Source organism: Eucalyptus grandis, chromosome 7, assembly GCF_016545825.1.
Source record: "Eucalyptus grandis isolate ANBG69807.140 chromosome 7, ASM1654582v1, whole genome shotgun sequence".
NCBI lineage: Eukaryota > Viridiplantae > Streptophyta > Magnoliopsida > Myrtales > Myrtaceae > Eucalyptus > Eucalyptus grandis.
In genome coordinates, this window is record NC_052618.1 from 392625 (window position 1) to 419763 (window position 27139).

The 27139-nt window shown below is 38.9% G+C and overlaps 1 protein-coding gene and 1 pseudogene across 1 annotated transcript; both read left to right on the forward strand.

Annotated features, from left to right (window-relative positions):
• The window catches only part of LOC120295356, a 34681-nt pseudogene that overhangs the window by 1171 nt on the left and 6371 nt on the right, over positions 1-27139 (forward strand).
• On the forward strand, positions 4027-6225 carry LOC120295355 (probable leucine-rich repeat receptor-like protein kinase At5g49770). Its single transcript, XM_039316400.1, has 3 exons — positions 4027-4854; positions 4971-5206; positions 5559-6225. The coding sequence occupies exons 1-3, from the start codon at positions 4473-4475 to the stop codon at positions 6033-6035; spliced, it is 1095 nt and encodes a 364-aa protein (XP_039172334.1). The 5' UTR covers positions 4027-4472; the 3' UTR covers positions 6036-6225.

Genomic DNA, 27139 nt, shown 5'->3' on the forward strand with positions numbered 1-27139 from the left:
ACCACCCAACTGGGTGGGGACTGATCCTTGTGGCAATGGCTGGGATGGGATTCACTGCACCAATTCTCGCATTACTTCCATGTAATTTTTTTTTTAGCATCCTTTTGGACTTCATATTTGATAATCTGCATTTCATAATTATATCCATATGTGCAGTTAATTGGACTCTCTTAATTTCAGAATGTTGTCGAGCATGGGTTTGACAGGTTCGCTTTCGGGAGACATTGGACAATTGTCTAAATTACAGATTCTGTAAATTCACTATCTCTTTCACTTCCCAGATTATCTTCAATGCAAGGACTTAATTACCACATTTGTTTCCCATGTCTTTTTCTACCGAGAGAACATATAGGACACAAATTTCTGTGAAATTGGATGTATTGACCATAACTGAAGGCAATTATTGAGAAGACGGGCTTAAGTTTTTATTTTGCTGTTGTCATGTATGTAGTCCTCCCATCTAGATTCTTGTACTTTCCTCTCTCCCATGCATCCTATAATGCATGTGAAGCTGTCGATGATGTGCAGGTAGGGGATTCATGTCTAGAATTTGGTCTTTTTTTATCTGTTTTAGCTGCCTGAAATGGTCCTCTGTAAGTTGTTACTGAGTATAATAAGCCTTTCGTGTAGGGACCTATCTTACAACAAGGGTCTGACTGGATCTCTTCCTGTACAAATAGGAAACTTGATGAAGCTCACGAACTTGTAAGCTTTATAAATCAGCATTTCTAGTATATTCTGTGTCCCCTGACTTTCAAAGTCGAAAATGACCAACCTGCCTTTTCATCTCAAAATGCAAGAATCCTGGTGGGTTGTGGATTTTCTGGTCAAATACCAGATTCCATTGGATCTCTACATAACCTGGTGTTTCTGTAAGTTCTCTCCCCCATATACTTGATTGGGACATGACACGTACATGACCAGTTTTGGACAAGCTAGAACATGTTTTGCTTGACTCAATTCAACAATGAATTGTTTTAACCTCCTGTTGGAGTTCTTTCTTGAATGTACTATAAAATATTGTTGTCAGCTCATGCTTTACTTATTAATCTAACAGTCACATATTATTCTCCTGACCTTAGCGTCTGAATTCGTCCTTCAATATATTGCAGATCTCTAAATTCAAATGAATTCAGTGGGCTGATTCCCCTACCATTGGTAACCTTTCTAGGCTCTACTGGCTGGATCTAGCTGACAATCAGCTAACTGGATCTATTCCGGTATCAAATGGAAGCAATTTTGGCCTTGATATGCTACTTCACACGAAGCACTTGTATGAGCATGTCTTCCAGTTTATCTCGCTGTATCTGTGAACTTTCATTTTTGTTGTGCTATCTGACTAATATTATGCTTCATGACAGTCATTTTGGACAGAACCAACTCTCTGGCACGATTCCTTCCCAATTATTCAGTTCTGGGATGAATCTCATTCATGTGTAAGTTCTGATAACCCACTAGGGCACTGCAGCTGGTCTATTCATTGTTTCTAAAGGCTTCTCAAGCCTTATATAAAGAAAGTTCGATCCTCTCTCTTTCTCTCTCTCTCTCTCTCTCTCTCTAACCTTCACATCTTTGTTATCCTCGCTTGATACTTGAAGCATCTCTCTTTAAGAGAGGCAGTGAAAAGCTGAGAATGCAATGGCCTGCTTATCCTTTATTTTAAGATAGGAATCCTTATAAACTTTTCAACTACGCAGGCTTTTTGACAGCAATCACCTCACAGGTAGCATCCCTTCCACACTTGGACTGGTGCAAAGTTTGGAAGTTGTGTAAGTATTTATGGTTCTACACAATCGTTGTGAGGATTAATTGTGCTCATTGCACTTCCAGTCAATGTTTAACCTATTTCAATGGTTACAGACGCTTTGATAGGAACTCTTTATATGGTGCAGTGCCTGCAAATCTCAGCAATCTTACATCCGTTCAAGAACTGTAAGCAAAACATAATTCTCGTTGTGTCACTTCACTATTTTCCGTGCATATCATTATAATCAATCTTTTAAATTTACTGGTCTACTCTTTAGTCTTCTTTCCAACAATAGGCTAACTGGTCCATTGCCCAACCTTGCTGACATGAACAATCTCAACTACTTGTAAGTAATAATTGTCTTACAATTAGCTAATTGCACATGGTGTAATTGCGGATCATTTATGAGTTCTCTGACGGAGCAGAGAACATGGTGAAATGTAAAAGATTATCTTTGACTCCTTTTCTTAATTTTGAATTCGCCATTGCTTATTGTCCCACCATGACTACGTAAAACATGGACTTTGACTGACAATGGTGGATTTGCAGGGACTTAAGCAATAATAGTTTTGACGCGACAGATTTCCCTACATGGATTCCAACATTACAGTCTTTGACAACATTGTACGTTTCCCAATCTCTGTCCGTTGCCTCCACCAATTCAACTCCCCCACCTTGAAATGGAACGTGACATTTCATTGTTTTCTGGTTGTGGGTTTCGGACTAGTCCCTTTGCTAAAGAAAAAAATAGAAGATCTCTACGTAAATAATAGGGTCATACCTTTTATCAATTTCAGAATATTGGAACGCACACAAGTTCGAGGAGAGTTACCGGTCATCCTTTTCAGCATTTTCAGTTTGCAAAAAGTGTAAGTATCATCTCAATCTCAATATTTACCTCAACGTAATGGACATATACTTATTCAAAACTCAGACCTGCTTCATTCAATTAACTTCCTGGTAAGTTCCAACTTGGGCATTAGAAATAATGGCTGAACATGTGAATTTCCTGTGACGTCAGGGTCTTAAGAAACAACCAGCTGAATGGAACCTTGGATATAGGCACCAGCCATGGCAATCAATTGCAACTCATTGATCTCCAGACCAATTTTATCGATAACTTCAAGCAGAGTACTGGAGTTTACAGTGTCAAGGTGATGTAAGTCATATAAAACTCTTTGGCCCTTTCACTCACTTTGTCACAAGATGAATTGAGAATGCTTTTTGTTTTTCACAGTTTTTTGCTAATGTTGTGCCCATATATTGTATGTCTGCAGACTTGTCGATAACCTGGTTTGCGAAGAAACAGGAGCAGCTGGGCAAAGTTACTGTACCATTCCACAATCCAACACCTCCTCCTACTCGACACCACCTAATAATTGCATCCCACCCCTTTGCAATTCAAATCAGGCCTCCAGCCCCAACTGTAAATGTAGCTCTCCTTACACAGGAACTTTAGTCTTCAGATCTCCTTCTTTCTCAGTTTTAGGAAACTCGACTTATTTAAAGAAAGCCTCGCAAGCTCTATGAAGATCTCTTTTCAGTCCAATCAACTTCCAGTAGATTCTATCTCACTGAGTGATCCACGCAAGGATTCATTTGATTACCTTCAATTGAATATCGCGGTCTTCCCATCTGAGGGGGTTAGTTTCAATCGGATGAGCATATACGGTATTGGCTTTGTGCTCAGTAATCAGACTTACAAGCCTCCAAAATTATTTGGGCCTTTCTATTTCATCGCGGATCAGTACACAAATTTTGCGGGTAATATCTCAATTATTTTACAGCGACACGCATTCCGTTGCCTTGTCTATCTAGATTGTCTTTATTTCTTCATCATACTAACGACCATCTTTCTCCCTCTTTCTCACAGAAGTACAAGTACCAAAAACATCAAAAAATCGACAAACATCGGGTCATCGTTGGTGCAGCAGCTGGTGGTTTTGTTCTCCTCATGCTATTGGCTCTTGTAGGGGTTTATGCTTTTCGTCAAAAGAAAAGAGCAGAAAAGGCTACAGAGCAAAGAAACCTTTTGGTATGGGCAGATTCACTGCATACTTGCCACTTAGCTTGTCTCTGATTCTGGAAGTAACTCTCAGTCAATATTAGTTGTTATTTATGGAAATACAGTAAACTGGGACCCGAAAAGAGCAGCGGCGAAGTCCCCCAACTCAGAGGAGCTAGATGTTTCTCTATAGAAGAGCTTAAGAAATACACCAACAACTTCTCAGAAGCCAATGAAATTGGATCTGGCGGTTATGGGAAGGTTTACTCTCTTGGCCCTCAGTTCTGTTCAGAGAAACCTAAATTAGCATACTCTTGCTCCTATAACCTTTATGACATACCCAGAGCCTTTCGTTGCATTCCTCATGATAACAAGAAAAACCTTCTGTATAAGTTCCATTTGTTCACCACCTTGTTTAAAGTGCAGGCTCACTGTATGACAGTTACTGAGTTTGAAATCTTCTGCTAGAATTTCACATGAACAGATAAGGCCTTCTTTGACTTGACAAAAGCAGATGTGAGTTTGTTCATACAGAAAAAAAGTAAAGCTGAGAGATGGGCAAAGTCGTACGAGTTGCTACACATTAGTTTCTACTTAGTTTTCTTCTCTTTCCAAGAGAGTCTTATATTTTCACATGGCTTTAAATTTTTCAACCGCTTTTATTATCTGAACGTTTCCATTTAAGTTGATCCTTGATTCCATTATATTCCTGAACAGTAGATGATTCTAAAATTTTGCCTAGCCTTAATTTCCTGTTTATGTCTCTTAATTCTGAGAACTGGATTGACACTGTGCCAGCATTGTGAAATTTTTGTTTGTCTTCAGAATCATCAGGCTGTCCTGAAAACTGGCCAACTTATAAATTTTGTTGTTGCTGTGGCAGGTCTACAGGGTACTCTGCCCACTGGAACTCTAGTTGCCATAAAACGAGCACAGCAGGGATCTATGCAGGGTGGGTTCGAGTTCAAAAACGAGATTGAGCTTCTATCAAGAGTCCATCATAAGAATCTTGTCACCCTTGTCGGATTTTGTTTTGAGCAAAGTGAACAATTGCTAGTGTACGAGTTCCTTCCAAATGGTACCCTCAAAGAGAGTCTCTCAGGTATCTCCTCTCAAGTTTCTTATGTTGAGAAAGCATTCATGTGGAATTTAGGTTTTTCAAGAAAAAAATCCTCGCTTATATCATCTGTGTTCACAACTGCAACTTTTGACTTGCAGGAAAGTCAGGAATAAGGTTGGATTGGGCAAGAAGACTCAAAGTATCCATTGGTGCAGCCCGAGGTCTGGCTTATCTTCATGAGCTTGCTAATCCTCCGATCATACATAGGGACATAAAATCAACCAACATCCTATTGGATGATCACTTGAATGCAAAAGTTGCTGATTTTGGTCTCTCCAAGCTCGTGGGAGAAGATGAAAGGGGTCATGTCACCACTCAAGTCAAAGGAACAATGGTCAGTAATTAGCTTTAGTCTAACGTCAGATAGTCAAACTTTTCTCAGCAACACACAGACTTTGAATGAGTTTTTTGATTCCTAAAAACTTTCGCGGAAATTTTACATTTGTTCCCTGATTCCTAGAACAATCCATGTTCTTGAGAACCTGGTAACTGTCTGGAGAAGAAGTGCACTTTAGAACAATCATGATTATTTCTGCAGTCATATGAGAGAAAATGCTAGTTTGTCTCAGAACAAGAGACAATTAATTTAGCTATGTCGATGGAAATAGGGTTTAGTGTTGGTCATTGTTGTTTGTGTAATTTTCTTGATGAGTTTTACAAACCAATCATGCTATATTCTTCTGTAGGGCTACTTGGATCCTGAATACTACATGACGCAGCAGCTGACTGAGAAGAGCGATGTCTATGGCTTCGGAGTATTGATGCTGGAACTCCTTACAGCCAGAAGGCCAATAGAGCAGGGCAGATATATTGTGAGAGAAGTGAGGGTGCTCATGAATAAGGACAAAGATTTGTACAATCTGCAGGGGATTCTCGACCCAGCCATTGGTCTGGGCACGTCTTTGAAGGGTCTCGAGAGGTTTGTGGAGTTAGCAATGAGATGTGTGGAAGAATCAGGAGCAGACAGGCCAACCATGGGAGAGGTGGTGAAGGAAATCGAGAACATCATGGTTTTCGAGGGTTTGAATCCAAAGGCCGAATCCGCAACCGCTTCAGCCAGTTATGAAGAGGCGAGTAAGGGGTATTCCACACATCCCTACAGCAACGAGGACTTCTTAGAGTATAGTGGGGGCTTCCCACCTTCAAGGATCGAACCCCAGTAGGCAAATTACAGTCATGATCAGCTTCAGTGTACATTAAGAAAATCAAACTAGCATATGTAGTCATGACCAACTCTTTCCAGATGTTCAGATCTTGTGATGTTTGTATCCTATCGAGAATATCATGTAAAATTGCTGGCCTCTATTTGTAAGTAGAATTCTGAAGGAAGTGATCATTCATCTTCCACCTGTACAACCAGTTGGTCTTCTCGCGGAGAAGACAGTGTATGGACTCATTTTTTGAGCGATTGGGAGGATATGAGGGCCACCACGAACGCCTAGTAACTTCCTGGACTGCCGGTTCTGGCTTGCCTGCTACTTCGCATAGTCTTCATCGCTCGCCATGTCTCGTGAATCTTGCCCATGAGCGTAGGCAGCTTCTGCTTCTGATGAGACAGAAAGAAGAGAGTTGGGTCATATTCACATATGCGATCTGCCATTTCGGGCGTTCTTCAATGGGTGCTGTGCTATCAGAAGAGGTTACCTTCCTCTGCCAACAGCAGCAACATGTTTCCGCCCTTCATTTCTATTCTTCCACCTACGCAAAAAGGCTCCCAAATTTGGTAAGTTTCTTCAGGCGGGGGAGCTTTGCGTAGGACTCCACACGAGGCATGCCCATCCCTAGAGACGACTGAGGGGACGTAACGACCATGACCCGCAATGTAATGACGAAGACTCCATAGCCGATGGCTTGTTAAGTGCTCCTCTTTCAGATTTGAGAGAGAGTAGGGAAAAGAGGGCAACTCAATCAGCGGGCAATGCTGTTCGGAAGGAGCATATCGACTTGAGGTGTTGGCGACGCGGAGCTACAACGGGTGGAGAAGCTTAGCCAGTGGGCGTAGAGGGAGGAGAAAATGCACATGTACTACTGCCGTGTTAACCTTTGAATCAGATTGTTAGATAAATAAGTACGTTAGAAATAAGAGAAGTCGGTGATTGAAAGAAAATCAAACAACTGTTTATAACTAACTCCAATAAGAGTCAATAACGCTAAATTAACTGGATATATAATTGTATAAAATGATTAATAAGTAAGGCAAATAAAAATGGTAATTTGAACCGATATAACTGTCGCAACCTCTTTTTTTTTTTTTTCTCAACGTCCCAGTTAGGGCAAGCATCTACGGAGGCTAATGGTTCGACTATGTCTATTACGCGTTGCCCGATCTCCCAAGTCCACCAATTCACAACTTAATGGTTACTCTCCCAAGTCTACCAATTTGCAACTTAATAGTCTAAATTTTTAACCTATAAATTAATTTTAAACGGAGTCGCCACTAATCAATTTGAGGTGAATCGATTAGAAATCCAAGCGAAGTATCGAGAGAAGTACTCGCTCTTGCGCAACCAGCGAAATTAGGATCGATGACTTTATTACAGTTCTTTTAATACCTAATCTTGTTTCAACCTTAAGATTTTTTGGATTTTTGAGGGGTTTTCTAACATGTGTTTTTTCGATTTTTGGTCTTTTCTAGAAAATATATATCATTTTTCTGGCTTTTTGATTTTTTTGGCTTTTTTAGGAAAATAAATATTTTTTAATTTTTTGTTCATTAAAATATTATTTTATATTTTAATAATATTTAAAAACAAAAAACAAACAAACACACCGGGTCGGATCCCTGGGTTGGGTCCGACCCGGGAATTTTTCCTTTTAAGTGTAAAAGCCCAAACCGATTTTGGCCCGATTCATAAAAAATTCCAGCCCAACATCTACCCTGCCCACGCATGCAGGCCCGACCCGGGAAACCCTATACGGACGTCAACCCGCCCGACCCGGTTATGACCCGGACTTGCAGCCCTCTTCCTTCTTCCTCTTTGCGGCGCCGAGGAGGGTGGCTTGGGACGCCGCCCGACGGTGACTTAGTGACGGTGGCGATACGGCGGGTGACGGGGCAGCTCGCTCTCCGAGGGGAATGACGCGGGGATACAGCGCGATGTGGTAAATAGGAAAAGCTGGGATGGCGACTAGGGTTCGGAGGGGGTCGAGTTGATAGGGACGACGCGGGCGGAACCCATTGGTACCTACACGCGCGAGCTGCGTCGGTCGAGGGGGCAGCGTCGGGAGACGATGCCAAGGCGGACGGGATCGGACGGCGTCGGGGAACGACGGCGAGGCGGACGGCCTACAGCAATGGCGTCGGTGCGGGGACGGCAGCAGCGTCGGTGGCGGCTCTTTGGAGGGGGCGCGGACCAACGGTGTCGCAACGTCGGGGGTGCGGCGGCTGCGGCAGCGGCGACGGCGAGCTTTCTCCCCGCCAGATCGGCCTCGCTCGTGTGGTTGTGGCCTGTTCTTCTCGAGAAAATATTGGCTGTAGCTCTTACTCCAACGTGGCTTCCTCCGAGTCCATTCACCGGGCGACACGTGTCGCCCGGCAGCCACGCCGGAGTCCGAGCTTTGGCCCTTTTACTTTCATAAATATTGGAGCCAGCTCTCGAAAGTTTCTCTCTCCTCCTGCAAGTATTGTCCTGTTTTAGTGTTCGCAAGGAACCAAACAGACCTAGCCTGCACATTCCCTCTCATTGCATTTATTACGAAGGAAAGAGAAGCGAAGCTTTACGTTGCTCTCCTGGAAAGAGAATTACCATTTCCCATTTCTTTCGCCCGACGGAGGTTTTGAAATTTTGAATCTCAAAATCTCATGCTCGTCGCGCCGCTCGCTTCTCTCCGGCCTCTCCCTCCTTCGATCTTCCCCCGCCCAAGCCTTGCCCTCCGTGGATCACGCTCACAGCCATGCCATTCGAGAACTCGAACCTCCGAAGTTGGTGTTCCGGAGGACGGCCTCCCCAACTGGCGACGCGGTCGTGGGAGCTGAGAAGGAGGCCACGGTGGAGTAGTCGGGGGACTTGATGTCAACGCGGCGAAGCCTGAGCTCGGGGTGTAAGAGTTTTTCCTAATGTGGACTAAATTAATTGATATTGTAATTTACTGTTTTTACGGCTACCGTAAAACAAGGTTGGTCTAAGGTAAGATAGAAGGTTTCTTAATTAGTCTAATATGGGCTGGCTAGTGTGGGCCGAGTTGAGCTCCGACCGTAATGAGAGGGGCTAAAAAAGCTCATAAATAGTGCTCAAGTCTCTCCTCTAACCCTAATTCTCACATGTATCCTCACCTAAGGGGCGTTTACCTAACGCTGCACGTGAGGGGCCGCCTCATTGAGAGGTGATACGGAGGGCAATAGAGGAGAAGGACTTGATGCGTGGATCCCCTTGATATATGTGGGTAATCCTTTTTTCTGCTTCCGCTCTATATTCTATGGATCCAGGTGCGTTAATCTTTCTACTCAATTGTGCATGTTCTTGTTCTGCTTATGGAGATCTTGGGGTTGCGCAATTTGCGTCTAACATGTGGTATCAGAGCCTCCATAACCTTAGAATTTGAACGCAATTGATTTTGCCCTAATTTGTACGAATTAGCCCTAATTAGTGCGGATCTTGCCTAATTTGCGATTTTTGAGACTTTTCATTCAATAAAAATTAAATTAAATTAAATTATATATTCGAACCGAGCTCAACGAGACGAAGAAAACCATGGGCGGCGCGTTGCCGGAGGAGGTCGCACGCACCTCCACGCGCGGCCACGCGCCTCCTGCGCGTCGAACACGCGCCGCGCGTGTGCCCACGCGCCGCGCACTCGGGAGGCGCGTGCGGGCGCGTGGAGGCTTCGTTCGGCGCGTGTCTGGCGGCGTTGGACTCGTACGCTGATTTCCTATCTCGTGGTATATTTATTTTATATGTTTGATGATTTTATGGATGTGAAAATATATACGGAACCCTAAATACGTGTATTTTTTCGTATTTTTCTTATATTTTCTGTGATTTTGGAAATATAAGTGTTGGGTTATAGGTATATTATCACATAATCATTATAAAGGTGTGATTCATCAATAAAAATCAAACTTTATTGTGAACTGAAGCTGGCTTAATGAGATTCAATCATTATGAGATAGTAATTGAATATATCTTGAGATAATGAGAAACAGTAAAAGTCATGAAATTTTTATTGCTCATGCATACTCTTTTATACGCTGGTAATCTTTGAATGATAGACGTCTTAAGAACTCGTGACCAAATTGATTGTACTGATTAACATATCTGCTGTATGTGGGTAATGCATGTCAATTATATTACTGCATATTGTACATTAACTCATCTAGTCACTTGTTAATGTCTATCATGTTAAATATTTTTATGGTAAAAGAGTATGGCAATATTTACGCAGAGCAATAATATCTACTGTTAAATTTTAGATATTTGGTTCTCTGGTTTGACTCAATTAATAGGTCACTGGTTGATTACAATGATAATTTGTTGCTTAAAATTGGCTAATAAATCAGATGTTGGCTTTGGAGTCATGTTTTGCCGTATGAAACTCATGAGCAATAGTGCTTATTGATTTGGTGTACCCTGTATTACTATTGATGTTAATTTGTGAGAGATGTTTTATTCTCTGTTATGAGAAGTTTCTTGTGTTACTGTAATCAATGATCTCATTAGAATCTGTCAAAACAGGTTCGCTATATATATATATTTATATATATGTATGATTAATTTTTATTAATGAATAAAGCAATGTAATTAGCATGATATGTGATTTTGGTGATATGCTGCCCCTATCACTAAAGTTAAAATCACATGTATATGATGTATGTGAGGAGTAAAGTTTATATCCCTGGTATGAGAGAATTTCAATGATTCAATTGAGTAGTGACCGCCAAAGTGGCACGCTTGATTGGGCACGCTTGATTGGGTTTGAGAAATTTCGGTCTCGTATGATGATTGGGATGTCTCCTGATCTAATGCGTGGTCATACTCCCAAAGGAGATGATTGTGTATTGGTTCATGGAGGAATACATGATAGTGTGGTGGAGGAGTGACCGATCCTAATGGTTCATATGCCCAAAGGTGATGAATTCACGAAGATTGGAATATATTCTCATAACCCTTATCATGTGGGGAGTATACAACTGCATGTCATGTATTCTGCCCAAAGGTGATTATATGATTATGTATGTAACTCTCTGGATGTGTAATTGTACGTCAAGTTACACAGTACTCACATGATGCTAATTATATATATTGCTTGGTTTTCAGTCACCTTTTCTGTGATTAATAACTCCACTATTATTGAGGTTTTTACTGCTTCAAATTTTAAGTTATGGACATATAATTTGTTGCTTGAGAAATAAGCAATTGAATTTGCTTACTGTCCATGAAGCGTTCCATTCTAGAACACTTGAAAAGAGGTTTGCCTGCGGACTGCACTGCTATAAGATGATGGAAGCCTTAGTTGCTTGAAATTATGTCTTGTTTGATATTGAAATTAGGATATATCTGCAAAGATTGTGTTTAAGTCCTAATGACATATACATCTCGTATATGATTAAAATGTTGTTTCCGAAAGTTTTCTATTTAAGGAAAATGGCCATGATAAAGAATAAACTTGTTAAAAATTAGTTTTGAAGGATGTCAGGCTTAACAATGGCCGTGAGTATTTTGACAAGTATGACAATGCGAAATAGCTTAAAGGGTCATTTGTCAAATACTTGGTAGATTCTGGGGTGGTAATTTAATTACTATACTTGAAAATTCTGATAAAAAGATTTGGCCAAAAGGCATTAATACACCATAATGAACATGGTGATGAGTATGATCAGTAAGACCAATTTATCCGGTTTTCTGTGGGCTGATATTATGAAAACAACTTTTTCACATACAAAATGTGTCTCTTATCAAAGTTGTTTCATAAACTTCTTTTGAGTTATACACTGGACATAGATTATTTGAATCATATTAAATTTAGAGGTGTTATGCAGAAGTGAGATTATCTAATCCAATATTAGAGGCGTTGGAATTTAGATTCACTCGGAATTATTTTGTTTCTTACCTAGATTGTTCAAAAGGATATTAATTTTAAGACCCTAAAGAAGATACAAGAATTATGGTATCACATACTGTAAAGTTTCTACAGTTTGACGAGGATAGTTGCTCTCAGACTATTAAAGATAAAAGTACGATGGAAAATCACTGTGTCTTTGTCTTTGCCTATATAAACAATTGTGGTACATACAATTGTGAAATCTCCTATACCATAGACTAAACTTGTTGAGGTTTAAGGTACTATTCTTGATATAGTTTATAATGAAATTTCTTAAACCTCTCAAGTGCAGAATGAAGTGGTTGCAGCTTTATTAAGGAGATTTGTTAAGGAAAGATGATCAGTTATACCATCAGACTATATAGTCTATTTGTGAGAGCATGATTACAATATCCACTATATGGTTGATGTAATGACATATTTATAAATGTCGTTTCTTATTCTCAATCAAGTATGTGAATAGATGCCATAAAAGGCGATATACAATCTATGAAACATCATAGTGTTTGGAAACTTGCCTAAAGATTACAAGTTCATTAGTTGCAAATTGGCATTCAAAATTAAAAGAATTTCAAAGAAAGATTGTGGAATTTAAAGCCAAATTGGTAACTAAAGTTTTCACTCTGAAAAGAGGGTGGATAGTTTATAGTGAAGGAATAATTATTTCTTTAAATATTCTTTCAGAGTGAACGTGGCATTAATAACTCTTTTTTATTTGGAGTTACGTTAAACAGATTCAAAATCTATATAGTACAACTGGATGATTTTGCAGCAGATTCAAGTAAACTTGTATGTAGACTGAAAAGTTCTAATTCATGGTCTTAAGCAAGTTTCCAGACAATATTCTTAAAGTTTCATAGTGTTGTTATTTTGTTCAATTGGGAACAAAGTAATTCAATATACTGCAAGGTCGGTGGGAGGAAATTTATTTTTTCTCATACTTTATGTACATTATGTTTTGCTTACAAGTTGTGACCTTGAGACATCTTATATCCTTTGTACTGAGGTCTATAAGGATTGTTTTTGCCATATTATATTATATTTTCTCGGAGGACATTTGCTGATTGTATATAGAAAATATTCAAGATACATCATTGCAAGCCAGGAATTGCTCATGTTATTAAAGGTGATGGACTAAATCTATCACATTGTCCTTATTTAGATATTGAGAAAATCTAATTAAATGGTGTACCTTGTGTCAGTGCACTTAAAAGTATAATGTATACTCAAATTTGCACCAGACTAAATATCGTCTTTGTGACGGGACTTCTAGGAAGATATCAGTCAAATCCATGACGTGATCACTGGGTTGTTGCCAAGAAGATTTTAAAGGTACTTAAAGAAAACAAGAGATTATATGCTAATTTATAGACATGTTCAATTATTGCAGTTAGTAGGGTATTTAGATGTAAACTTTGTTGGCTGTTCTGATGACATGCAATCAATAACAGAATACATATTTATGTATAAAGTTCTATGTCATCTTCTACTATGTAAGCAGTGTTAGTAACATTCTTTTAGGCTGTTACTTGAGCTTTTAAGCTCTAGAACCTCATTAATTGAGTTGATCGTTTTAACTTTATGGATAGATCCATACGGTTATATTGAGATAACAAATTTGTAGTATTATTTATTTACTACAGAGGTCTCAAGGGATCTAAATATATGGTGGTCAAAATTTTTGACCAAAAGCAAACAGTACAGAAAGGTGACGTTTTAATATAGTATACATTTCACAGATGATGTGATTGCAGATCCACTAACTAAAGGCCTACGCTCGTGTGTATTTGAGTGGCATATTGTTAGCATGGGCCTAGGAGCATCATGAGATGCTGTTGTTTAGTGGGAGCTATTTTAGCTTTACTCTCATAAGGGTTTCATCTGTATTCGTTACATTTTGTAACGGTTTGATATGTATCAACTTTTGCATTCAATAAAATATTTTTGAATGTGTTATTATTATGTTGAATACATATTGATAAAGTCTCAAGGGATTGTATAAACCTTGAGTGAAGGCTAGGGGCATCCGGGCATCCGGTTATTAGCCTTGTGCATATGTCTTGTGATACATAAATAAAGGTTAACCATAAGGACAAGACATATGTGGGTTCATTGGAACCATAAAGCATTCTCTAGTGGTACAAGTTTTTGTGACGCCTAAAGTTAAGAGAATGGTAACTGACAAATGGGATATTTCTATGAGAGATGTTATCCATTTGCCACACTACCATATTGAATCCATATCAATAAAGTTGAGAACATTCGTGACCATGGAAGGCTCTGTGTGTATACATGCAGTTACCGCCATGATTCAGTGTTTAAGACTTTATGAGATAGGATTGACTATTAAGAATTATCTTTGGACCAAATGTGCGCACATACAGTACGATTTCAATTAATATAGTTCAAGTGGGAGAATGTAAGAGTTTTTCCTAATGTTGACTAAATTAATTGATATTGTAATTTACTATTTTTACGGCTATCGTAAAACAAGGTTGGTCTAAGGTAAGATAGAAGGTTTCTTAATTAGTCTAATATGGGCTGGCTAGTGTGGGCCGAGTTGAGCCTGACCCGTAATGAGAGGGACTGGCTAAAAACTCTATAAATAGTGCTCAAGTCTCTCATCTAACCCTAATTCTCACATGTATCCTCACCTAAGGGGCGTTTACCTAACGCTGCACGTGAGGGGGCCGCCTCATTGAGCCAGTGATACGGAGGGCAATAGAGGAGAAGGACTTGATGCGTGGATCCCCTTGATATATGTGGGTAATCCTTTTTTCTGCTTCCGCTCTATATTCTATGGATCCAGGTGCGTTAATCTTTCTACTCAATTGTGCATGTTCTTGTTCTGCTTATGGAGATCTTGGGGTTGCGCAATTTGCGTCTAACACGGGGCTCTTGATGCAGACGGTGAGGGCGAACCCGAGGAAGGCGGCACGGAGGATGACGATCGGGCGAGGGTGTAGACGAAGCACTTGCGATTGATGCGCCTCTAATTGCAGCGAGGCGGTGGCTTGGCAAAGTGGGCGAGGCGGTTCTCTGTCTCGCCTTGGCTGGGCGAGCTCGGCGTCGCTAGGCCAGGGCAAGGTTGACCTTGCGTCGCCTAGGCAAGGGCGAGCCTCACTAATGGCCTGGCAAGGCTTGCCTAGCCACCGAGCCTTGTGTGGCTCGGTGAGGCTTCAACAAGCTCATCGGCCCTCGCCTAGCCGATTGCCGGGCATTCTTTGTGGGCGGCAACCGGCCACAAAGGACGAAGAAAGAAAAAAAAAGAAAAAAGAAAAAACGAAAAATATAATAAAAATATTTTAAAAAATAACAACAAAATTATACAATTTTACCAAATGTATTTCTATTTTGGGAATATAATTTTTGTTGTTGTTATTAAGCATGTTCTTATACTCATAAATTGTTCTTGGAAACAAAAAAAAAAAAAAACATTTTTAATAAAAAAATTTGTTTTAGAATGTAATCGTTATCAAAGCCATTACTGGATTTATTAATTTATTTTTAAATTACCAACTTTATTACCTCTAATAAAAGAAATTTCTCTTATATTTTAGAAAATTTTATTTGCCTTTCTTATCAGCATCTTAAATTTGCCAACCATTATGTGAAATTACCAACCTTTAAGTAACTTAACACTTTCCTCCAATAAAGTTACCAACAACTTTTTTGTAATTAACTCTCATTTGAATTGCATTTACAAACATTTATTTGTTCTCTTTAATTATCAACTTTTCTATGAATTACTATCTTTATTTGTCTCACTACCAATTAGGGGTGATCGATGTCAAGGTGGATAGGTTCTAAAGCTGAAATGTAAAACCTAATATGTTATGATTGGTTCCTAGTTTTTGGACCAACCTACCTTATTTGCTTAGAACCGGCTCTAAAACCTACTCTATTTTTTCAGTTTGGTTCTAGGATCTACTCAAGAAACTGTTTTCTTTTCCCCTCTTTTTGGTTCATTTTTATAGCAAAATCATATGAGGTTAGAGCAACAAAACGATTCAAAGTAAAAAAACAACAAAAATCTCTGTCCGCCAAAAACAACAATCCATGAGATGAACGGTAGTCACATATAGTTATAAATAATAAAAAGTTCGAACATGTAACATAAAACATAAATTATAAAATTCCATTCCCCATTCATTCATACAAATTTAAGGGAAGAGAAAAGACTAGCAAGAAATTCCGAGGAAGGACAAAAAATGAAGTAATGTTGAGGTTAGAATTTAGGGAAAAAGTAACTAGAGTTTTGGCTTTTTAGCTTATTAAATGGCTCCTAAATTGGTTTCAAAACAAGGCAATCCGGTCCAAATCTCGAGTGGGTATTCACTTGGAATCTGTTTCCGGACAAGTTTTCAACCGGTTCGAAAAAATTGTAACTGTTCTTAGACTAGTTCCAACGGGAATTGATTCTTGGACATGTGTTTTTGGGCAGTCTAATCTAGTTCCTAGATAGCAACAATCCGGTTGCATACCCCTACTATCAACTCTTTTTATAATCACAAATCTCAATTAAAGTGATTATCAACTTTTCACATACCAACTAATAATGCATTATCAACTCACGTTTGAGTTGTTACTAATATTTAATTGGGATTTTCTTTTCTTTTTTTTAAATACCAACTTATCTAATCTTTGACCCCCCCCAAAAAAGCTTCTCTCATCCTTTACCGATTTTTATTAACCTTTCTGCCCACAACTTAAATTTACCAACTATAAATAATTTCTCAAGCTTTATTTGTGTGACTTACTTTTCTTAAATTGTTAAATAGCTTAAGGTTATCAATAGAGTTGCTTATTAGTATTTATTTGTTGTTATTATATTCACCAACTTTTTCTATTGAGGTATCACTTTCATTTGCCGTACTAACCAACTTTTTCTACCAACTAATTTTGAAAATTATCAAGTCAATTAGAGTGATCGCCAAATTTTTTTCATATTCCAATTAGTTTTACATTATTAAGGCTTATTTGAGTTATTTACCAATGTTTATTTGGATTATTTTGCTATTAAATTACCAGCTGTTCTTAGATCTTTTGACAAAAATCTTCTTCCATTGTAACTACTTTCATGACCCATAATAGTAACACCTTGTGTTTACCCATTATATAGAATAGCCATTTTTTTTGCATAACGTATTATGTTATTGTTGACACTTAAATTTTGATTAGGTTTTTAATTAGGCCTTAATTTCTATATTTATGTATTTTTCATTTTTGGATAATAAATAATAGATAATAACAAGAGAAAACAACAAAAGAAAAATACAAAAACAAGAAAACAAAAAGAAGCAGCCAAAGGAGGGCTGAGCCTACGAGCCCAGCCCCTCCTTCTCTCTCTTGTGGGCCCCCATGGCCTGACCCGCGCGACCCAACCCTTTTTTCCCTTTCTTCTTCCTTCTTCCCCCTTCTTCTTCTTCCTTCCTCCTTCCTCCTCCGCCTCTGCAGACCACGCACAACAATGACGACACGCTTGAGGACAGCCTACGACGAAGAGGGGAAGAGTAGACTAACGGCAACGGGACACGCAATTTAGATTTGGAACAGAGGCGCCGTGCGGAGAAGGTCAAATGCGGCAGGAGTAGCCGAAGACGACCGGAGGAGAAGAACGAGAAAATATTGGCTGCAGCTCTGACTCCAGCGTGGCTTCCTCCGAGTCCATTCACCGGGTGACACATGTCGCTCGGCAGCCACGCTGGAGTCTGAGCTTCGGCCCTTTTATTTTCGCAAACATTGGGGCCGTCAATGATCCAATGACGGTTCGATGAGGTCACCGGCCAAAAGGAAGAAGAAGGAAAGAAAAGAAAAAAGAGAAGAAGAGAAAATAGAAGAAAATAGAAGAGAAAAGAAAAATTGTTTCCGTAAAAACAAAAAGCTATTTTTTTCTACTTCTTATTTATGTTCCAAATCTATTCCCGATAACAAAAAAATAGATTTTTTGTTTCCGAAAGCAAAATTTTTACCAAACAGGTTTTTATTCTTTTTTCATTCCCCGAAACAAAAGAACAAAATTTTTGTTTTGAGGAATAGAAACAATTTTTACCAAATAGGCCCCAACTAACTCAACAGATATCTTAGTTAAATAAAACTTGGTAATTGCTCTAAATAAGTTGATGATTTCTCAAAAAAGTTGGTAAATTTAATAAACTCATAAGTAAGAAAAATAAAATTGGTAAATTAAACTATAACAAATAAAAGTTGCTAAGCAACTCAAACAAGATTTGTTATCCAAAAGCGGTTGGTAAGCGATTGTAAAACAAACTGGTAATTTACAACAATCAAAAATATAAATAAATATGAGAGTTGATAAATTTAAAATGTTCGTAAAAAGAAAAGTTGATAAATGATAACAAAATTTGATAAATTAAACAAATAGAAATTAATGTATATTGGTAATTAACTCAAATGAGAGTTAATAATCCAAAACTAATTTGGTAATTTAATTGAAAAATTGGTAAGTTGCTTAAATATATATTGGTAAATTCACATAAGAGTTGATAAATTTAAGATGTTGGTGAGAAAGAAAAACAAAAGTTAGTAAAAAAATAAGAAAAATTGATACTTTTTAAACTGTTAAAAAGTGTTAGCAATTTCATAATAGTTTTGTTAAGTTATCTATAAGTTACTAGTAAATCATGTTATATTATGATGGTCCGCCATGATGGAGTGTGTCCAAGGGCCACAGTTTGCTCTAATGGGATTTGTGTTCAAGAGGCACCTATTCGCCTATAGTAGGGTGCGATTGAGAGGCGCCATTTGCGAGTGGTTGTCTCTTAAAGGAAGTTAGAGTAACTTCCTCATTCTGCAATCATGAGACAGTCTCTCTCTCTCTCTCTCTCCGCCCCCCCATTTAAGAGAACAACGTACAAAAAGACTTCCATTATTATTTTGAGAAGACAATCGACACTAATGCCGTAGAACGAGAATACTTTCCTTGTGATTGTATTCAGACTATCTTGAAGTTGTAGTTGTGATTGTATTCAGACTATCTTGAAGTTGTAGATTCATTCATTGCGCGTTGATCATTCAAAGTATATTTCTGGGTAATCGCTTTTAATCAAATAGTAGAATTTCTCATTCATCCATAATAACAAAATATGCATCACCAATTTAGTTTAATAATCAAAATCTATTTCATATCAATGGTTTAATCCACAGTCAATATCTAAACTCAAAGCTCTACAGGTGGCTTCCACGAAATTACGTTATCGTGTAGCACTTAGCGTTTGACCACATATAACAATAATATAAGGCCCTAGAGATAGCTCCCACGAAATTATGTTATCATGTAACACTAAGCCCTTTATTACACATGTCAGTAGTGCAAGCCCTAGAAGTGACTCCTAGGTAACTCAAGTCACCATGTAGCACTTAGCCCTTGACTATAAGGCTCTAGAGATGACTTACACGAAATTTCATTGTCGTGTAGTAGTTAGCTCTTTACCCATTCACATCACATTTGATTTCCTCAATACAACACAAATCATCTTTCAATAATCATCACACAATCACATAAATCAAATGTACCAAAACAGCATGCATAACTTTTCAAGAGAGATTTGTCGAATCATCTCACAAGTATCGAGCACTCTATCCATCTTTATACAACAAATGGATCATCACTTCCCCACACAAGTATATGTCAATTATTCTTACCTTAGTACATGAGTTTCACAAAACCAAAGAAGAAATTAGTACTACTCACTTGGAGATGCCCCAAAATAAAATAACACACATTATTTAATCCTTCGATCTCGCAATCTTATCAAATAAGCGAGAAACAACATTAAATTTGGTAACACGCTACCTCAACCATGAAACAACTATATTATGCCTAAACATTAACAAAACGATTCATATGCACTAGTAAATCGCATATTCAAAACAATTATTCAAGATGTTCATAACGCAACACTTGATTGTAAAACTTGGTTATGCTATAACTTTCTCTATCAAACCCCGTTCCAAACATACTTATAATCAATAGAAATGCCTTCAAATATACTACAATAATCCCAACTTGATCATCCCAAAATCAAACTGAAATCTCACAAAATAAGGGCTTGAAGTTGCTGGATGCACACTATTTACTACACGCGGAAAACTTCGAAATTTTGTTCCAGGCAAACCAGCTCAATTCAAGATCCATAAAATTCTATGACTTCACAACACCTTAAACTATCATTTCTATACGCCGCTTAACAACTCAAAAATCGGATTTCACCACTCAATTTTCTCAAGATTCCGAATTTGAGCCCTAAACCCAGAAAATACTTCAATTGGATGAACCGAGACTTCAACACTTACCGAGCACTGCATTACGGAGTTGAATTGGCTTGGCGAGGTGCTAAAGACATGCACAAGAGAAACCCTTTTTTTTCCTTCTTTTTCTTCTCTCTTTCTTTCCCTTTTCTCTCTCTTTTTCTCTCTTCCCAAGCTGGTCGGGCTTAAAGGGACGAGCGTTGCCCCTTTCACTTTTTTTTTTTTTTTTTTTTTTGAACAAAAGTGGGTCCCATCACTTATTTGAAAAGTCAAATATTACAGTAAATAAATCTAAAATTTTGTCTAGCCTTGATTTCCTTTTTTTTTTTTTTTTTTTTTTTTTGGTAAAAGGTAAGTAGTATATTGAGAACCTTAATTTCCTGTTTATGTCTCTTAATTCTGAGAACTGTATCGGTACTGCGCCAGAATTGTGAAATTTTTTGTTTGTCTTCAAAATCATCAGGCTGTCCTGAAAACTGGCCAAGCTATAAATTTTGTTGTTGCTGTGGCAGGTTTACAGGGGTACTCTGCCCTCTGGAACTCCGGTTGCCATAAAACGAGCACAGCAGGGATCTATGCAGGGTGGGGTCGAGTTCAAAAATGAGATTGAGCTTCTATCAAGAGTCCATCACAAGAATCTTGTCAGCCTTGTTGGTTTTTGTTCTGAGCACGGTGAACAATTGCTAGTGTACGAGTTCCTTCCAAATGGTACCATCAAAGAGAGTCTCTCAGGTTTCTCCTCTCAAGTCTCTTATGTTGAGAAAGCATTCATGCGGAATTTAGGTTTTTAAGAAAAAATTCCTCGCTCATATCATCTGTGTTCACAACTACAAGTTTCGACTTGCAGGAAAGTAAGGAATCAGGTTGGATTGGGCAAGAAGACTTAGAGTAGCCATTGGTGCAGCCCAAGGTCTGGCTTATCTTCATGAGCATGCTAATCCTCCGATCATACATAGGGACATAAAATCAACCAACATCCTATTGGATGATCACTTGAATGCAAAAGTTGCTGATTTTGGTGTCTCCAAGCCCATGGGAGACAGTGAAAGGGGTCATGTTACCACTCAAGTCAAAGGAACAATGGTCGTAATGAGCCTTAGGGCCTGTTTGGTTCGGCTTTTGGGGAATGCATTTGCAAAATGCAAATACCTTAGGTTTCACCTAAAGGGAATTTTCTGAAATGCGAACATCGTTTGGTAAAATTTGTATTGAAAAACAATTTTTACCAAAATACCGTTTGGTAAAATTTACATTTGTAATTAAATTTTATTAAATTAAAATATATATTTATATATATTTTTTTGAAGTTCGGCCACTGCACCGCCGGATTTAGCTGTTTGGACCGCCGGATCTAGCCCTCGAACGGTCGCCGTGGTCGAGCGACCCCGGTGACGACCGCGGGGTCGGGCGACCATAGGCGACCCAAGCGGCCGTCGCCTGGTCGCCCGAGGTTACGCAACCCAAGTGACCGTCGCTTGTGTTCTCACAACCCGAGGCGACGACCGCCTAAGGTCGTGCGACCTTAGGCGGCCATCGCCTGGGGTCACCTAACCCTGATCGTCACCTAAGGTCGGGCGATGGTCGCCAAGGTTGGGCAACCCTTAGGTGGCGATCGCCGGCTCGTCGCCGGCGGGCGCAACCCCTTGGCCGGCGGTTGTCATTCTCCAATCGGCTTCTCCGAGAAGATGAACAGTAACCCCAAACTTGCATTCCGAAAATACAACTTCCCAAAATACCTCTAGACCTGCTTTGGGTTAAGAGACACTTGGAAATGCAATTGCATCTTGCCAAAATCGCCCAAAAAATCGAACTAAACGCGTTTGCATTTGGCCAAGGGACTTTAGAGTCCAAAAGCCCATTTGAAAGGCTGAACCAAACGGGCCTTAGTCTAACGTTAGATAGTCAAACTTTTCTCGGTAACACAGAAATTTTGCATGTGTTCCCTGATTCCTAAAACAATCCATGTTATTGAGAACCTAGTACTTGTCTGGAGAAGAAGTGCACTTTTCAGGTTTTGGTCAAGAGTTTTCTTTAGAGAAAACAATATAAGAAAATTGTTCTTGTCAGTTTGGATGATTACCATGATAATTTCTGCAGAATCATATGAGAGACAATTAATTTACCGAAGTTATTGAGAAAAGGGCTATAGTGTTGGTCATTATTGTTTGTGTAGTTTTCTTGATGAGTGTTACATACAGATTGTGCTTTATTGTTGTGAAGGGCTACTTGGATCCTGAATACTACATGACGGAACAGCTGACCGAGAAGAGTGACGTCTATAGCTTCAGAGTATTGATGCTGGAACTCCTTACAGCCAGAAGGCCCATAGAGCGGGGCAGATATATTGTGAGAGAAGTTAGGGTGCTCATAAATAAGGACAAAGATTTGTACAATCTGCAGGGGATTCTCGACCCAGCCATCGGATTGGGCACGTCTTTGAAGGGTCTCGAGAGGTTTGTGGAGTTAACAATGAGATGTGCGGAAGAATCAGGAGCGGACAGGCCAACCATAGGAGAGGTGGTGAAGGAAATCGAGAACATCATGGTTTTCGCGGGTTTGAATCCAAAGGCTGAATCGGCGACCACTTCAGCCAGTTATGAGGAGGCGAGTAAGGGGTATGCTACACATCCCTACCGCAACGAGGACTTCTTTGAGTATAGTGGAGGTTTCCCACCTTCAAGGATCGAACCCCAGTAGGCAAATCACAGTCATGATCAGCTTCAGTGTACATTAATAAAACCAAACTAGCATGTGTAGTCATGACCAACTCTTTCCAGATGTTCAGGTCTTGTGTGAGTGGAATTCTGAAGGAAGTGATCATTCGTATTCCACCTGCACAACCAGTTGGTCTTCTCGCGGAGAAGACAGTGCATGGACTCGTCTTTTGAGTGATTGGGAGGATATGAGGGCCACCACGAGGCACCTTGTAACTTCCTGGACTGCCGGTTCTGGCTTGCCTGCTTCTTCGCATGGTCTTCATGGCTCGCCATGTCTCATGAATCTTGCCTATGAGCGAAGGCCGCCTGTGCTTCTGATGAGACGAGAAGTAGAGAGTTGGGTCAGGAGGAGCCAAGAAAGAGTATCAGAAATAAAGACAAAAGAATATTTGGAGTGCCAAAACTTGGTACGGAAAAATATATAAGTATCAAATGTATGAAAGTAACACGTAAATATCACATTTTTTTGAAAAATTGGACGCTCGAGTGTCAAGTGTATGCCCTTTGGAAATCTTAGGTTGTAATTTTTATTAATATTAATTATCCATGGCTCGCCGAAGAGCTAACTCAACAAAAAAACACCAAACAACACTGTTTTGGTGCGGATTTGAATTTTAATATAAATATTAATTTAATTTAATTAAAAACCAAAAAAAAAAAAAAAACCGTTGTAGAATGGTAGGGATTGAGCCCTTGTTGCCGCCGCCTCCCGTCGTCGCTAGGAAGGACCGGCCACCCTTGCTGAATCTAAGGGATGCTGGTCAGTCGAGGTCGCCAACCCCTAGTAAGGGCCCGGCAACCTCGGCCAACCCTTCCCCCACCGTCACTAGGGTTGTTTTTGCACTTATCTAGCAACGTTAGCGTGCAAAATGACATCATTTTACACTTCCCTCGTCGGACAATCGTCATGTCAACATTTTGACTGGATTTTCTCACTGTTGGCACTTAATTGATCAATTTTGCTCTGATTTTAATATTTAAATATCATGATCCTAACTTTTAGCACTTAAATGTTATCCCATGCTAAGTTTTGGCACTCTAAGGTCGGCGTGTTTTTAAATAAGTGTTGGTAATGCAAAGCTAGGTGGAATCAGAGAATTCAACACTCAGCTCTATAATTTTCAAAATGAGTTGGTAAAAATGTTTGTTAGAGCAAACAAAAGTGATAACTCGATAGAAAGAGTTGGTGAATATAATAGGAACAAACAAATACTAATAAGCAGTCTATTGATCATTGTAAGCTAGTTAACTATTTAAGAGAAGTAAATCATACAAATAAAGATTGATAAATTATTTATAGTTGGCAAATTTAAGTTGTCTGGTAGAAAGGTATATAAAAATTGGCAAAGGATGAGAGAAGTTTTTTCTTTTTTTTTTTTTTTGGGGGGGTCAAAGAGTGGGGAAATTGGTATTTAAAAAAGAAAACACCAATTAATTATTACTAATTAACTCTTACAGGAGTTGGTAATGCATTATTTGTTGGTACACAAAAAGTTGATAATTACTTCAATTGAGTTTTGTGATTATAAAAAGAGTTGGTAGTGAGATAAATAAAGGTGGTAATTCATAGAAAAGTTGATAAATAAAGAGAACAAATAAATGTTAGTAATATGCAATTGAAACGAGAATTAACAACAAAAACTTGTTGGCAACAAACTCTTTTTACCAAGTATTTTGATACTTACTAAATCTCGAGGAAATCCACGAAATAGAATCTTATTTTTTCATCAAAATAGTAGAATCGTCTAGGGTTCGAAAAAGCCTGCAAACAACCAAATTAATCTTATCAATAAACACGATTCTGAGCTGCAATGACATCTAATTCACCTTGACTCTTTCATTCAATATGTTCTTATTGACTTCATAACTATCCATTATGAAGTTCTGCTCGCCACGGTGCGCTGAACATTATCATGATGAGGACTACTCTAAAGTCTCCCCTTAAATATATTTTGCTCCTTCAACTTCACCAAACGAAAACATGGTTTCTATTTTGTTATGACTTGATTGTACTTGGTCTTCCTCCTTCCCCATCCAAACTTTACTACATCCCTATCTTTGCATGTCTCAGCATCCAGTTTTTTTTCTGGCCCAATTCAGTTGAATGATTCTTCGAAAACGACCAGATGGTCGTTGACTGTGCTCCTTTTGTCATGGACGCGACCAGTGTAAGCGTGTACAGTTACTTCATTCATCAACTTGTCTTTTTCTACCTTTTCTCCTTCATCTTCAACCCATGCTTCGGTGCTCATCTTCTCTCTTCTTGATTATTTGGACTTTGTGACTTGGTATTGACTGAGTAAACGCCCCCCCAATAAAACAAATGCAGCAGTTGGAGAAAAGAAATGCAGATGAATATGGTTCTGACGTGCTGATGTTTACGCTTCTCGTCAATTGGATCAACGAGACTACAATTCATAGTTGTCACGGAGTTATTATATTCCCTGATAAAAAAGAAAAAAGAAAAGACTTCTAGGAAAGAGAGATATGCTGGGAGTTGGCAGCCAGCCATTTCATTTTGCCATCATGTCAACCGAGTTGAAGTGTCCCTTGATGAAGAATCCAATGTGATGCAACTGCCGAAGCTGAAAGAAGAGCGTTGAGTTCTCCAAGTTTCGAGATTCTGAGTCATGGGTGTGCGAGTTCTGGTGATTCTGCTAGTTTTTCTCCTTGAGAGTCCATTGGAGATGCAGCTACAAATCCTTATGATTGTAAGCTTAATTCAACCACTTTCTTGACATTTATTTCCGAAAATGTTTTATTCATATAGTTGAATTTGCGAATTCCAAAAATGCTCTCGCCATAACTTTTTGCATGTTTCTGAGCCACTGCCGCTTAGATGAACTAAGGTTCCTCCTAGTCAGAGGACGTCACAACATTTACAGGAATCAGTTTGTCCACAACCAATCTTAAGGACCCTATTGCGCTGAACTTTTTTGAGATATGGATGTTTCCTATATTTCTATCAACAATGCTAAAGTCAATTTTGGACAGATCTAAGATTGTTTTCTCCCCATTTTCCTGCCTCTTTGATTAATGATGGCTTTATCGCCTGTCATTTTGCCTAAAAAAGTTTGAGAAAATAAGTTGCCAGAGATCTCAAATTTTGCAACGCATCAACCGAGTATATCTAACTGATTCTAGTCTTTAGAGTTGGTCAAAATAATGAAATTTGTTACACATCTAGTGGTGGTATGATTTTTGTTTAAGCATGTTCTGGCCTTGGAAGTCATTATCTTACATACAGGTCATTCTCACGGATTTGGTTTTGGTATAACGATCATGCCACCTTCGTTTGATAAGGGAATCAGTTACAAATATTTTACAGGGTCTTAGCCCCTCTGGTACAAACATCCTGCTGTTGGTTGGCTATTCAAGCAAACAAAGTTCTGGACATTATTAGAGAAGCTACTGTTAGAATATAAACGAACGACCACTTTTCTAGCAACATGCTCCAGAAACTTTTGCGATCCTTAGATTCACAGAGAACTGTTGGATTATTGCTATTCAATACACAGACAAGACATATGCATTTATTATTTTCTCTTTGTTCAATTGGTCATATTCGAAAGCAGTCAGCGCAATTAAGGGGCTTATGAGTGATTGGCAAAATACACCACCCAACTGGGTGGGGATTGATCCTTGTGGCAATGGTTGGGATGGGATTGGCTGCAAAAATTCTCGCATTACTTCCATGTAAGTTTTTGAGCATCCTTTTTGGACTTCGTATTTGAGAATCTGCATTTCATAATTATATCCATATGCGCAGTTAATTGGACTCTCTTAATTTCAGAACATTGTCGAGCATGGGTTTGACAGGTTCGCTTCCAGGAGACATTGGACAATTATCTGAATTACAGATTCTGTAAATTCACTATCTCTTTCACTCCCCAGATTATGTTCAATGCAAGGACTTAATTACCACATTTGTTCCCATGTCTTTTTCTACCGAAAGATAATAGAGGACACAAATTTCTGTAAAATTGGATGTATTGACCATAACTGGAGGCAATTATCGAGAAGAAGGGCTTAAGGTTTTATTTTGCTCTTGTCATGTATGTAGTCCTCCCATCTAGATTCTTGTACTTTCTTCTCTCCCATGCATCCTATAATGCATGTGAAGCTGTCAATGATGTGCAAGTAGTGGGATTCATGTCTAGAATTTGGTCTTTTTTATCTGTTTTAGCTGCCTGAAATGGTCTTCTGTAAGTTGTTACTGAGTATAATAAGCCTTTCGCGTA

Excerpts from the sequence above, each read along its gene's own strand:
- LOC120295355 (XM_039316400.1), top strand. The coding sequence starts at position 4,473 with ATGATTCTAAAATTTTGCCTAGCCTTAATTTCCTGTTTATGTCTCTTA. Across the intron at positions 4,855-4,970 it reads CCTCAAAGAGAGTCTCTCAG|GAAAGTCAGGAATAAGGTTG; the intron begins GTATCTCCTCTC and ends TTTGACTTGCAG. Across the intron at positions 5,207-5,558 it reads CTCAAGTCAAAGGAACAATG|GGCTACTTGGATCCTGAATA; the intron begins GTCAGTAATTAG and ends ATTCTTCTGTAG.